General features: G+C 40.9%; 1 protein-coding gene and 2 long non-coding RNA genes across 3 annotated transcripts; all 3 read left to right on the top strand.

Annotated features, from left to right (window-relative positions):
- The first annotated feature begins 882 nt into the window (after positions 1-882).
- LOC134861006 (uncharacterized) lies at positions 883-3,618 on the top strand. Its single transcript, XR_010165342.1, has 4 exons — positions 883-1,099; positions 2,487-2,645; positions 2,827-2,922; positions 3,124-3,618. It is a non-coding gene; the product is annotated as an uncharacterized LOC134861006 (long non-coding RNA).
- Positions 3,619-4,569: 951 nt separating this feature from the next.
- On the top strand, positions 4,570-5,198 carry LOC134861063 (uncharacterized). Its single transcript, XR_010165358.1, has 3 exons — positions 4,570-4,750; positions 4,858-5,027; positions 5,117-5,198. It is a non-coding gene; the product is annotated as an uncharacterized LOC134861063 (long non-coding RNA).
- Positions 5,199-5,212: 14 nt separating this feature from the next.
- On the top strand, positions 5,213-13,010 carry LOC134861183 (uncharacterized). Its single transcript, XM_063878212.1, has 9 exons — positions 5,213-5,356; positions 5,451-5,708; positions 5,801-5,983; positions 6,075-6,305; positions 6,387-6,539; positions 10,215-10,429; positions 11,440-11,531; positions 12,308-12,473; positions 12,983-13,010. The coding sequence occupies exons 1-9, from the start codon at positions 5,213-5,215 to the stop codon at positions 13,008-13,010; spliced, it is 1,470 nt and encodes a 489-aa protein (XP_063734282.1).
- Positions 13,011-14,436: the final 1,426 nt, after the last annotated feature.

Raw genomic sequence — 14,436 nt, 5'->3', positions numbered from 1 at the left:
TTCGACCAACATCCTTCAAAACCAGCATTTTTCGGAAAGACTACTATTTGGATAGCTGACAACCTGTCGAATCTACTATTTGGATGGCTGACAACCTGTCGTATCAAGGTAAGATTATTATTGAATTCTATACTAGTCTAATAATAGTCTGTCAACTGTTCACTAGTAGGCTACCTGGATAAGCGTAATGTTTTCTTATCAAGGCTAATTGTGTTTAACGTTTACACGTGGCTATATTATTATAGCCTAGCCTGCCTTTGACATTTGCACGTAATTTTCTCTCGCAATGTTCACAGCCAAATGGATCGAAAAACTCAGCCCAAAATCGCCGGCTTCTTCATGCGACGTAGCCGGCCGACTTAACCCTCCGCATCGTCTCCCCCCCCCCCCACCACCAGCACCTCCATCGCCGGATCCCCGGCAACCCAACAAACACAGAGGCAGTGGGTGGAACCCGGAGTGGGCTATGGATCCTAAATATGCAGGTTGGCTTTACCACACAGAACACGGTGAGTAGAGCATTATTTATTTTATGTTATATGTGAAAAGTGTAGAATAAGCTATATTAAGTGAGTTATTGTATTATTCCTAGGAATGTTTTGTAGAATCTGCAGGATGCACCGACAAAAGGCATCTCGTGGCCCCTCTCAAAGGCCTTTCATAGAGCTACCTTGTACCAACTACAGGCGCGATGCCTTGGACCAGCACTTGGGCTCAACGAATCATATTTCATGTGCACTGTAAAAAAAGGAAATTACAGTTGTTGTACTTACACACAATTTTATTGTAAGCTAATTCAGAAATACAATTTTGTCATCTAACAAATAAATTAATGTTTGCCCAACTCAATATTCTCAGAATTTGGTCAACAAGCAAATTTGATTCACCAAAACAAGATTTTTTGTTTCCCTCAACTTTCTAACAAGATTAGAAAGATTCTAACACAAAAAATTAAGTTTCCTCAACTGTATGTTCATGGACACGCCTACTACGGGGTTTCCTTCCTGTCTCCATGGACATACACAGGTCTCCACGAGTCGACCGTTCTACCATTTTCCCTCGAAGTTGAGAGGATTGCCAGACGTGAGATTCATATCAGGTAATTATTGTTATTTCTCTAAAATATGACTTAATAGAATGCGTAAGGCAAATAATTGAAGATAGATTTGGTCGCTGAACTAACCAGCGTCGTATATTTAATGTATTTCAACCAAATTAGCAAAGTTATTAGCTGATTTTAGTTTGCTAACTTAATGCTAATTTTTGAACGTGATGTTCTATGCACAGTCAGTAGCAGCAAATTGCTAAAATATTCAACTTAATTGTATGTACTCTATACACATGTTGTATAAGGACCGCGTGTGTTGCAGAAAGAACTGTCTGCTTAACAATCAAGCAGTAGTAGCTAGCGATAGCGACAGTAGCGCTAACATTGGTTGTAGAGGGAGAGTTAGAGTTTGTGCCCTTGTGTCTTAACTGAAGTAGAGGGAGAAGTAGCGCGAGGCTAGTTTGTGGGGTAACCTACATACAGGGCATTCGTAAATTGTCACTCCGAGCACATTCTGAAACTTTTTAACCGTTCGAAACACTTCCCAGAAAGACAGTATTTCACCAGTCTCATGATACTGTCAAATCCATAGACTGTATATATCGGTTAAAACGTTTCAGAGTGTGCTCGGAGTGGCAATTTACGAACGCACCCATAGACTTATATATTGACTGATATATTTTTTCTCTCGCATTAATGAATGCTGCTGTGGTTTTGAATTTACTGGTTTACTTTTAATTTGACTGTTCAGTAATTCATGGAAAATAAATATCTAAACTTAAAATTGCTAAAATATTCAACTTAATTGAATGTACTCCATACACATGTTGCATAAGGACCGCGTGTGTTGCAGAAAGAACCATGTGATGTCTGCTTAACAATCAAGCAGTAGTAGCTAGTGATAGCGACAGTAGCGCTAACATTGGTTGTGGAGGGAGCAGTAGCACGAGGATAGGCAAGGGCTAGGTTGTGGGGTAACCTACATACAGGGCATTCAGTACTAATATATAGACTTATATATTGACTGATATATTTTTTCTCTGCTGTGGTTTTGAATTTACTGGTTTACTTTTAATTGGACTGTTCAGTCATTTATGGAAAATGAATATCTAAACATAATCTGCACTTGAATAATTTATGGTGTCAACAGTGCAAGAAAGATGGCCTGCACTGTTTTTTCCTGAGGAGGTAATGTTTTCCTTTATGTTTTGTGTGTATGGTTTTCCCATGTGTATTTGTGTACTGAAACACTCATTCCTGTGTACTAGGCTATATGGTTAATCTTCTGATACACTATCATTTGAAAATGTAGTCTTTTCATTCAAATGATGAGATGAAAGTCTTGTAATGCATTGGCAGCTTTAGACTGGCATGACTATACCACATTAAGTCCTGGTATGGATATTATAATTATAAACTGTTTTTTTTTTGTGTCCAGATATCTAAAGAATTTTATAGAGTCACCAGCAAAAACCTCCATGAAACTTGGAATGCATCTCTTGACAAGTATACGTCCCGCCTGATAAAACTTTACCGAGCCAGGAAGACAGCTTTTGGTCAAGATTTGGAAAAGTTACTGAATTCACTTGATGAAGAGGTGGGTAATGTTCCTCAAACTAAACTGTATGTAAAAAAGAAAAATAACCTTAAATAATCAAAATCACATGACATTCGATGTTTATAAACAGAGATTCTTAATTTGAGAGTTATCTTGCTGCATTACAGTGTGTGTCTGTCTGTGTGTGTGTCTGTCCATGGTTGTATGCACGTGTTCACAGACGGCAGACATTGCGCGCCATAGAAGGACGACAGCATTGAGAGGCCTTCCCATTTTTGTTAGAGAGGATGCATCAGAGTTCTTTCTGAAGTGCATGGTAAGTCAGTCCAGAGCATTTCGGTGTGATTAATAGATTTGCAGTGCCTCTTTCATATCTCCCCAGAAGCTGGATACATATTGACTGGTAGTCTTGTCCTAAATGTGACTGTAAACAACTAAATTAGCTTATGTGTTGACCGCAATTGTAATGGGGTGTTGGTATCACTAAAACATTTGCTGTGTCTGTTTTTTCCCACAGAACACAGACCCTGAGGAAGAGGTGGTTGGAGGAGTGGCAGTTGCCATACTGACTGTCTATGACGATGATGATGGCACCGAATCCCCACCAGTGACTGAAATCAATGTCATCTTGGAAGGGGCAGTTATAAAACACGACCTACCTGACCTCGCTGCTGCCTTCGCCTACCTGTTTGGCCTAATGTATGCAATGGACATAAGCTATCCAGAGAAGATGAGGTACACCTTTGAGGCCATCCAGACTATCTTTTCCGAGCTTGGTTCAAGATGCTCGCAGCGCACGCGATCCTTGAAAGAGAAGCTTTTGCTGTGAAGCCTGTGTATGATTTACACTCACACACACATACACACGAACGCACGCACGCCCAGCTCTGTCATCACTCCTCCATGAACAAGCCTACACCAGCTCTTTCACACACACACACACACACACACACACACACACACACACACACACACACACACACACACACACACACACACACACACACACACACACACACACCAGTAGCCCATTGATGTTGGAAAAATAAAAACAAATTGTATTCAATTAATTTGTTGTGTGTTGAATGATGGGGAGTGGTGAGGGGGATTGGTAGAACTAAAAAAACTGAGTTGGTAGAACTCCTGGAATCTATATGTAAAACTCATAAAACTGTGTTGGTAGAACTCAGAGCTTAAAGGTGAAACTCAAAAAACTGAGTTGGTAGAACTCGGAGCTTAAAGGTGAAACTCAAAAAACTGTGTTGGTAGAACTCAGAGCTTAAAGGTGAAACTCAAAAAACTGTGTTGGTAGAACTCAGAGCATAAAGGTGAAACTCAAAAAACTGTGTTGGTAGAACTCAATATTAACATGTGAAACTCAAAAGCCTTTGTTTGTAGAACTCAAAATTTCTATGCAACACTCCAAAAACTTGAGTTGGCAGAACTTAAAAATGTTTGTACACTCAACCACAGTGAATTTAAGTTAAGAAAACTCAAAAAACCAAATGCATCACGTTGCCTAGAAAATCTGTGTTCTGTCAACCGTTTTTTTTTTTACAGTGTGTGGGCATTACAGCCCAATCAAGCCGAAGTTAGTATTTCTGAGTGGTTCAGGAATAATAATAATAACTTTTTTTTTAAAATGGTGATTAAATTATGTTTATTACATTTGAATTAACAGTGACAGCTGAATGTTTGTGTATTAGGTCTGCCCATCAATGAGGCATTTCAGCCCATTTTGAATTTGGAGCATGAGGCCATAATTGGTGGCTTTAAATGTCTATACTGGCTGGTAAAACATGAAATTGCGCACCATACAAATTACCCGGCATTGCTGGATCTGGCAGACCTCCTAGGCTGCGAATATTTTTGCCAAACTGAAGGTAAAAAAATATTTCATTACAGTGTACATTTGCTGTCATGGGTTTCTAGTATTAACTATAATTTAAGGATATATTATTTTCCTAGATTGATCAGAGGACAAACTACAGGTCCCACAGGATTGTGGATGAAATGCTACAGATTCTGGGTGAAGTGGTTGAGGAGCCCATTTTAGAGGCCATTAAATCATCAAAGGCTATTGGCCTGGAAATTGATGAGTCCACAGACATCTCTGTGACAAAACAGTTAGATCTCCATGTCAGGTACAGTAGTGGTCTTCTTCTTATTTTTTTTTAAATGGGTCATGATGAGGTCTTCCTGAATGTGTAACAAAACCAAGTAAGGCTAATTGTTTTTGTAAATACTCCAGGTACACAGACAAGGAAGGACGGATGTTCTGTCAATTCCTGGATCTTGTATCTATTCCAGATGGCACAGCTATAACTATAGCTGAAGCTGTGAAGGAGGTCATCATAAGAAAAGAAATACCTCAGGACCGCATCTTTGGCCTTGGCACAGATGGAGCCGCAGTGATGACCGGTAAAGTATAGGAAAAAGGACGGTTAAGTTAATGTCGAAACGAATAGGTTGCCTTGATCTAAAACCTTTTTGTTTTACTTTTATTTTAGGAAGAAGGAACGGCACAGCAAAATTGCTGACTGACTCCTGGCCAGGATTAGTGTCAGTGCACTGTGCTGCTCATCGCCTTGCACTAGCATGTAAAGATGCAGCAGATGGGAGTGCCATATATGAAAATATTCAGAAAGCACCTACAAGACCTGCACCTTTATTTTAGGAATAGTGCAAACCGCACCAGCGCTCTAAAAGCAGCTGCAAGTGTGCTTGGAGTAGAAGACCTGAAAGTCACAGTAAGTGAAAACATGAAGTGTTTGAAGTGAAGTGCATCAAATTCCTTAGATAAATAATATTGAATTAAATTAATTGCTCTATCCCCCACCCCAGGAGGTTAAGGACACTAGGTGGCTATCACAAGAGAAGGCCATTTCAAATCTTCAAAGAAATCTACCTGCAGTGCTTGCTACACTAGCTGAGGAGGCAGAATTAAAAAAGGACCCTGTGGCACGGGGGTTGTACACCTACTGTGCAACTTACAGATTCGTTGCAGCTGTCCACCTGCAATCGGACATCCTGCCCTACCTGGCGCAGCTTTCAAAATTGTTCCAGAAGGAAGATATCAATTTCATGGCAATCAAGAACCATGTAAGTTGTGATGTCACATTGATCTTTATTTAATGCATGTCAGTTTTCCTTTGCAAATGTAAAATAATGTTTAATTTGCATGTCTATAATAGGTTCCTGTTACCATTGAGACATTGAGAATAATTAAAGCAGCAGGTGAACGGCAACCCGAGGGCTCCTTTCTAGCTCAGGTTGAAGAGAAGGTGGCCAATCTGAACATCAGTGCCGAAGAAGACAGGGTGAGGCGTGGGACAGCTCTTCCCACCGACACCTTATGGGCACGTTTTCAGACACAAGTAAGCAAGCTTAAGAATGAATAAACAATAATAACGAGCCTGAAATATTAGGGCCTAAATTTGAATTTTCTCTTACATCTAATGTTAATAGGTCATGGAGCCTTACATTGACGGACTCATTGAGCACCTGGAGCTGAGGTTCCAGCAGCTTGGGATTCTTGGTGCCTTTAGTTCCCTGGGACCACAAGGACCACAAGCTGATGAGAGTCGTGCCATCTCAGATCTACAACTGCTGGCCAAGCAGTTCCCTCCCATCAGTGAGATGGCACTTCTCCAAGAGTGGCAGAGCTACAAAGTCCTAATAACAACCGGAATACTGAAAGTGAGTGATAGTCATTAACACAACTTAAGTTGTTTATGTGAGTTCATGCATCTGTCATTGACCAATGTTCTCATCCATCAGGACAAGTCCCAGCTGGAGATCATGACGGCAATGGCATCTGGGTATGATGAGCTCCATCTACTCTACCCAAACCTGTCCCTCCTCTCTGCAATCGCCCTAACAATACCAGTCTCCAGTGTGAATTGTGAGAGGGATTTCTCGGCGATGAATAGGGTAAGTCCATTATCATCTCTCAATCTTAGATTCTATCAAAATTGTAAATATTATACAAAAGTATAAAATAATCTAAACTTCAGTTAATTCACTGTCTATAGATCAAGTTTAGTTTGTTTAATGTTTAATAAATAGTTGTTCTCAAAGTTGTAATCAAAGTCTGCATTTTATTCCCCTCGGTGATGTGCTTGCGACGCAACGGTGAAACCCCCCCCGGAGATGAGTACGTCATGTGACGTAATCAATATGGCCGACTTGGACATTTTCAAAATGGCCGACTTGGATATTTTCAAAATGGCCGACTTGGACATCCCGCAGGCTGCAGCGACAAGTACTTGGGTTTTCCCGTTACCAAATGTTGCATGCACGTCTGTGACAGAGTAACATTCCTACAGTTAATATCCTACAGTCAGTACGGTGGGGTTATTTAAAGCTTTGAATTGGTTCTGAGGTTCTGGAGGGGCGCATCCAGTTATTACAAAGGGTTGGCCTTATTTAATATAGTCGTTCAACGGGTCATAATAATGCTCTCGAGTTTTAATTAAAAGTGAGGGTCTGATCAATAATGGGGCCCAAGTACTTTGTTTTTTTGGATGACAGGGAGGAAGTAAGTGGCTCCTCTTGCTTTGGTTTTTGGTTATCTTCCTCATATAAAGCATTCCCTGTCAGTTGAAGATCAAGAGCCTTGTAGAGTCAGAATAGAGTTTATTGCCAGGTACGTTTACGCATATATTTTAAAAAGTAGTATTTGGGGCAAATATAAATACACAAACGCTACTTAAACAACTTGGAAGTAGCAACATTTGAGTTGGGCTGTGCAAAGAGACATATTTAACGTTTATAATCAGTATATTCAAACAGCTTGATATCATTATATACAGTGGGGCAAAAAAGTATTTAGTCAGCCACCAATTGTGCAAGTTCTCCCATTTAAAAAGATGAGAGATGCCTGTAATTTTCATCATAGGTATACCTCAACTATGAGAGACAGAATGAGAAAAAAAAATCCAGGAAATCACATTGTAGGATTTTTAATGAATTAATTGGTAAATTCCTCGGTAAAATAAGTATTTGGTCACCTACAAACAAGCAAGATTTCTGGCTCTCACAGACCTGTAACTTCTTCTTTAAGAGGCTCCTCTGTCCTCCACTCGTTACCTGTATTAATGGCACCTTGTTGAACTCGTTATCAGTATAAAAGACACCTGTCCACAACCTCAAACAGTCATACTCCAAACTCCACTATGGCCAAGACCAAAGAGCTGTCAAAGGAGACCAGAGACAAAATTGTAGACCTGCACCAGGCTGGGAAAACTGAATCTGCAATAGGTAAGCAGCTTGGTGTGAAGAAATCAACTGTGGGAGCAATTATTAGAAAATGGAAGACATACAAGACCACTGCTAATCTCCCTCCATCTGGGGCTCCACGCAAGATCTCACCCCGTGGGGTCAAAATGATCACAAGAACGGTGAGCAAAAATCCCAAAGCCACACGGGGGGACCTAGTGAATGACCTGCAGAGAGCTGGGACCAAAGTAACAGAGGCTACCATCAGTAACACACTACGCCGCCAGGGACTTAAATCCTGCAGTTCCAGACGTGTCCCCCTGCTTAAGCCAGTACATGTCCAGGCCCGTCTGAAGTTTGCTAGAGGGCATTTGGATGATCCAGAAGAGGATTGGGAGAATGTCATATGGTCAGATGAAACCAAAATAGAACTTTTTGGTAAAAACTCAACTCGTCGTGTTTGGAGGAGAAAGAATGCAGAGTTGCATCCAAAGAACACCATACCTACTGTGAAGCATGGGGGTGGAAACATCATGCTTTGGGGCTGTTTTTCTGCAAAGGGACCAGGACGACTGATCCGTGTAAAGGAAAGAATGAATGGGGCCATGTATCGTGAGATTTTGAGTAAAAACCTCCTTCCATCAGCAAGGGCACTGAAGATGAAGCGTGGCTGGGTCTTTCAGCATGAAAATGATCCCAAACACACCGCCAGGGCAACAAAGGAGTGGCTCCGTAAGAAGCATTTCAAGGTCCTGGAGTGGCCTAGCCAGTGTCCAGATCTCAACCCCATAGAAAATCTTTGGAGGGAGTTGAAAGTCCGTGTTGCCCAGCGACAGCCCCAAAACATCACTGCTTTAGAGGAGATCTGCATGGAGGAATGGGCCAAAATACCAGCAACAGTGTGTGAAAACCTGGTGAAGACTTACAGAAAACGTTTGACCTCTGTCATTGCCAACAAAGGGTATATAACAAAGTATTGAGATGAACTTTTGTTATTGACCAAATACTTATTTTCCACAATCATTTGAAAATAAATTCTTTAAAAATCCTACAATGTGATTTCCTGGATTTTATTTTCTCATTTTGTCTCTCATAGTTGAGGTATACCTATGATACAAATTACAGGCCTCTCTCATCTTTTTCAATGGGAGAACTTGCACAATTGGTGGCTGACTAAACACTTTTTTGCCCCACTGTAATACAATGCAATAGTGTACGTGTGTTGGTCTTCTTGGTTTCAAGGGGATCGAATACTTATTTCCCACAATCAAATGCAAATAAATGTATATCTTTTTTGTAATGTTCATTAAATATCAGACAAGAACGATGGGGTCAAAAATGACCCCAGAGGGCACACGGTGCATGGTAACCGGGAGGACATTACGAGGGTTAAATTGGTCTCTGTGTCTGCTAGCATTTGTGGCTCACTTGCTGTTAACTTGCAGTTTGTCCTGCTATAAGTCCAAAGGTGATGTAACTCCAAAAATGTCCATTAAGTTTCTCTCTCTCTCTTTAATTCGTGTTGTTGGTTGCCTTTGTGTAATTTCTCCTTTTTCTTTTCTTTCTAGGTCATCAGAGGGCGAGGCTAACCATCCTGTTCAGTGTCAGGCAGGCTAACCATCCTGTTCAGTGTCAGGCTAACAGTGAGGAGAAATAGTTTGGGTAGGTGACTAGTTAAAATGCACCACAATGTTCCACTGTAAATTGGTTGGATGTGTGCATGTGTCTGAGAATGTGTATAACTTTGTTCAGCACACAAAGCTGCATAGTAATGCCCTCAATTATCACTACCAGTGTGGGGTGCTCACTGACTGCTCACAGAGGTACAGAAAACACACGGGACTGCAAATTCATATGTATAGGCAGCATAAGTCCTACCTACAAGCTGCAGGGCCTCACATTTTTTATTTCACATATTTCCAGGAAACATAGATGTGCAGAGGATTCAGTTTTAGATGACTTTGTTCTAGACAAGTCTATTACTACAGAGCCATTGCCAGGACCCAGTCTGTCATATTCAGAAGCTGCTGCTGCTGAACATAATGAACCAGAAATGACATTAGCTGTGGACGAAAACCTATTTCTACAGAACCTTACACTTTTCTACTTGAAATTGCAATCTAAGTTACTCTTACCGGCAAGCACCATACAAACCATTATTGATGGCTTTCAAAGTGCTCATGAACTTGGCCTGTCTAATTCACTTAACATTCTGAGTGAGAAATTGAAAGAACTCGGATTCCCTCAGGCCAATATAAGTTCATCATTGAGGAAATTAACAGACATGATCTACTCACACTCTATAACAGGGGAAGGCTCAGTACAGATGCAAAGAGGAAGGCTGCTTTTAAAGAGTGTTTTAACTATGTTCATCCCATCCCTTCCAAGCACTGCCCCAAGCACGTGGTAGCACCATGGTATGTAGACTTTGGTCTCAACTGGGACCAGGTGTCCTCAGCCATTCGACTTAGAGTGGAAAAAGAAGAAAGACCATTGCAAGACCAGAGAAAGGCCTTCGTGGTCGTGCTCGTGGACCAAATGATGCAGCACGACCGCAACCCATCCAGAGCCATGTGCCACAGCGTTGTGAGAAACGTTGTCAGGTAGGGATGGGACTATTATCAACATTATTTATATTAATTAACGTGGTGCAAGCTGTCAGTTAATCCCGAGCCCCACCCCCTTTAACTGTTAGTAGTTTTCATTGACTAATTTCCTGCACCTCTATGATGTCACAAGGGTGCAGAAGTGAAGACTTTGTAAACATGGTTTGTTTAAATAGAGCTAATATAGTCAAGAAAACCAGACTTATGCATGTTGGACATTTTTTACTTATATTTCGTGTTGCAATAATATAGTTTATCGTGATTATTTTGGCCACAATGGTGACATATTTTCTAACTGTCCCACCCCTATTTTCAGGAGCCATTCAAAAACATTTGGCGACATCGGCAAGCACGGTGATACTGCTGGAGACGGATGTCACTCTCTTCTGCAACAAGTAAAAACGAGAGTGGAGTGCAAAAATAGGAATAACACTCTTGCTCAACGAGGCAGAGAAGGAAGACCGCGCACGGGAATGGCAGCAGAGGCCAGACTGGCAAGAGGTCCTGTTGACCAATACGGGTATGTGGAAATATACGGGTAAAATCTGTCAACATTTTTGATCGAAAGCATTGTATATGACCATGAATAACCCTGAAGCAGGACAAAACATACTTTTCTCTTGACTACTTTATTGACACTTTCACATGGAGCCTTTTCACAGCAAGCATGCTGCAGTGTCAATAGTGTAGTAAACACAGGTGTAATGAACTGTGATTATGGCCCTGTTCCATTTAGGATTAAGCTGAGCCAGGGTGCTGATATTGTGCATCGTGGCTCTCTGGCATGGCTGTGACACACTAAATACCTTGACCATAATTAATTTGATAAAATACACCTGTGCTTACAACACTATGACACTGCAACATGACTGCTGTGGAATGGGTCTATTTAGACAGTCACAACCGGGAATCAAACTGCTGACCCTTCAGTCATGAGACGACCTGCTCCGCCTTCTGAGCTATAACCGCCCCCAATAGTATTGTTACCCTGTGATGCCCACCCCTAGGTGTATGAGGTGGGGCCCAGCAGATTTGCCAGAGGGGGAGACCGAGGCAACGTTGGAGAATAGGAAGAGGGATCTGCTCAACATCTACTCAGGCAAGAATTTTGTTTAATGCAAATTTGCAAACTTGTCCTGATCTGAACACTGTGTGGGGGGCGGCTACCAAATTGTTACTTGGGTACTAACAATACATTTGTATGTCTGTATACACAGAGGAAGGAATGAGTGGCCGTTTCTCTTCTCTCAGAAATGCCTATTCTCACACTTTGGCATCCTGACGGACGTCGATGTCCTTCTACAACTAGCGGAGGTAATTAGTCGATGAGGACAGGCCATCCTGGATTACTGTGCAACACTGGACAACCCCAAGATCTGCGATGTTCTGGCCCGCTATGATCCAGACTCTGACAAGGCTGCCTGCATCCTGCTGCTCCTAATGTCGTACTTCAAAGAGCGGAAGGAGAATTTGAAGCTTAAAGTTGATGTAAGATTTTTTTATTCAAATATTTAAAATGCAAAATGAGTGATTACATTAGACCCCATTTGTTACCTTGTATGATTTACCTCTGACCAATGACCAATATTTATCCTTTAACGTTAAATCTATGCTATTGTGTGTTACTATGTTACAGCCATGTGCAACTGCTGTGGACGTGAATACTGCAGAACTCCCCAGCACCCCCTGTTTGATCATTCAAGGTAATGTTACTTGGATCTTGTATCGACATTTCTAACTCAGTATTTGGTTTTGATTCTAGGAATCTACATGACCACAATAAATAATAATAATGATTACATTTGTATAGCACTTTATATCTGAAACAGATCTCAAAGTGCTCATAACACATGATGTGGTATCTGTTCATTTCAGGTGACATGATGAAGCCCTCTGGATGGCTTATATCCATCGAGGGACATGTCGTAATGGGCCCACACCCTTTGTTTTTACACAGAGTAGCTGCTTTCTTCAGCAGCTATTACGTCTTCAACCTTGAGTATCCTGCCGCTGGATCGTCGACGCTGGAGTCCATTCAAAGGTATTGTGTAAAGATCACATGTAATCTTGTAATTCACATTATAGTATAGGCTTCCAACTCAAAGATTGTCTTGAGGTCTAAAATGCTGACAAAGGAGGTGACTTTGGCTAGCCTGGTGAGACCATCCTGATCTTGCGAACTCGTATTCAATTTCGCACCCTGGCTAAAAATCATTTCATGGTGAGAGGAAGATCCAACAAGTTTGGATTATAAGTCTATTAGGGTGTGATATTGGAAAAGGCACGAATGAAAACCTTGATAAATGCTGCCTGCAATACACAAGTCTATTTAAGACTGAAACTATCTTTGCTTATTAACAGGTGCTTCTTGGGCATCAATCCTGAAAGAGGCTCAAAAAACGGTGTGAGCACCCTTTTGAGGAAACTCATTGACTTTTTGCAGCAGAAGTTGTCAGGCTCAGTTTTGAGTAGTTCTTTTTGTACTTTTCTGAAGACAACTTTGCACTACAAGATTTTTGCACAACGCTGTTACGTGTGGACTCATTATAGAATGTTTGAGACTGAGAGGAGCGCCTGACCCCTTCACGACATCCCTTCATCGCTCTCTCCTTTCCTCTCTTACCGTGCCATGTAGGCCTCATTCCCATCCTCTTACTGTTATTGTGACACAGCTAGTTGAATCGTTGAATTGTGACAGGTAGTTTCTCTGCATTTTAAGGAAAATGTATGAGTAGGAAGTTGAATATCTTGAATTCTTGGGCATTTATGTTGAAAAACCTTTGTAAATAAATATGCCATTGGGCTAACATTGACTTTACCTTGTGTGTTGGTAGATTTTAATTGTACAATGATTGTAAATTCACAGTAAATGGAATCTTCATCTGCATGCACAGCAAATTACTGGCCAATTTTAGCATGACTTCCACAGTATACATTGTAAATTCACAGTAAATTACTGTCAACTTGTGCATTACTTTCACAGTACGCACTGTAAAAGTACAGGGCCTTGTTGTAATCATGTACAGCAAAAGGTTGTAATTCCCCAGTAATGTACTGTAATATCACAGTAATTACTTTGTCATTGAAGCTGTGAAGTTATAGTATACAGTTGTGCTTTTACAACAATGCATTGTAATATCACAGATGTGAAATCACAGTAAATTCCTGTGAGTACATTTCACAGTATATTGCTGTAATCCTTACTGTGAAAGTCATGCAAAACTTGGAGCGTACTATAGAGGCCATAGCCATGTTCATAGATTGAGGGCTGTCACCAGTCATGTATGCATAAAAATATATTTTACTTCAAGTTATTGCAGGAAAATCTATGCAGATTCCTAAAATTGCACTTTTGCCTTTCAGCGACATCTCAACCGTTTGGTTTATATTTAACATACTGGCGGGGCCTTGTGATTGATTGTCGTTTGTATTGCCTCAAGGAACTGCAAACGGTAAAGAAAAGCATTTTTCATCACTTGTTTCTTTGTGAGAAGCTTAAAGGGTTGATGATCAACAACTTGGTTTGGGTTTTGCATGTTTTGCATGTGCTTGGTCACCCTAACGGCCAAATCCACCTGTTATAGCCGCCGCAACATTACCAGACACGGACTTGAAGAGAAGACGGCTTCAAAGAGGTGTCATACAAGATGTCGAAGAAAGGGTGAGCACAGTTTATTAAATATGTATAATGGCCTTGGCCTACACTTCTGTCATTTTCCGTAAACTTTACAAATGCATTCATTAACGTTACGTCTGCCGGTTGTGTCATTACTACAAGATCCGACGGCAATTAGTAAATGCAAGAAGACTGGTTAGGCTACTCCATTTAAGTGAGGTTTTTGTTTCTCCTAGTTCCGTTTGACGTAGGTCTACTTCGGCTACATTTTGTGGCAATTAATCATCACAGTTATTTGAAATAGGCTATTAATTTAGGTAGGAAACTGACTGCACCATTTTTGTCCACGTGTTTAAATGAGAAGCTAATATAATAAACCAGAAAAACC

The sequence above is a fragment of the Eleginops maclovinus genome, chromosome 24 (assembly GCF_036324505.1).
Source record: "Eleginops maclovinus isolate JMC-PN-2008 ecotype Puerto Natales chromosome 24, JC_Emac_rtc_rv5, whole genome shotgun sequence".
NCBI classification, from domain to species: domain Eukaryota; kingdom Metazoa; phylum Chordata; class Actinopteri; order Perciformes; family Eleginopidae; genus Eleginops; species Eleginops maclovinus.
Note: the sequence above shows the minus strand (reverse complement) of the source record. Positions and strands in the feature narration are given on the sequence as shown.

Coding starts and splice junctions, on each gene's coding strand:
- LOC134861183 (XM_063878212.1), top strand. CDS start 5,213: ATGCAGCAGATGGGAGTGCCATATATGAAAATATTCAGAAAGCACCTA. Junction 6,540..10,214: donor ATTTCTCGGCGATGAATAGG/GTAAGTCCATTA, acceptor ATCCCTTCCAAG/CACTGCCCCAAGCACGTGGT. Junction 10,430..11,439: donor GTTGTGAGAAACGTTGTCAG/GTAGGGATGGGA, acceptor GCCCACCCCTAG/GTGTATGAGGTGGGGCCCAG.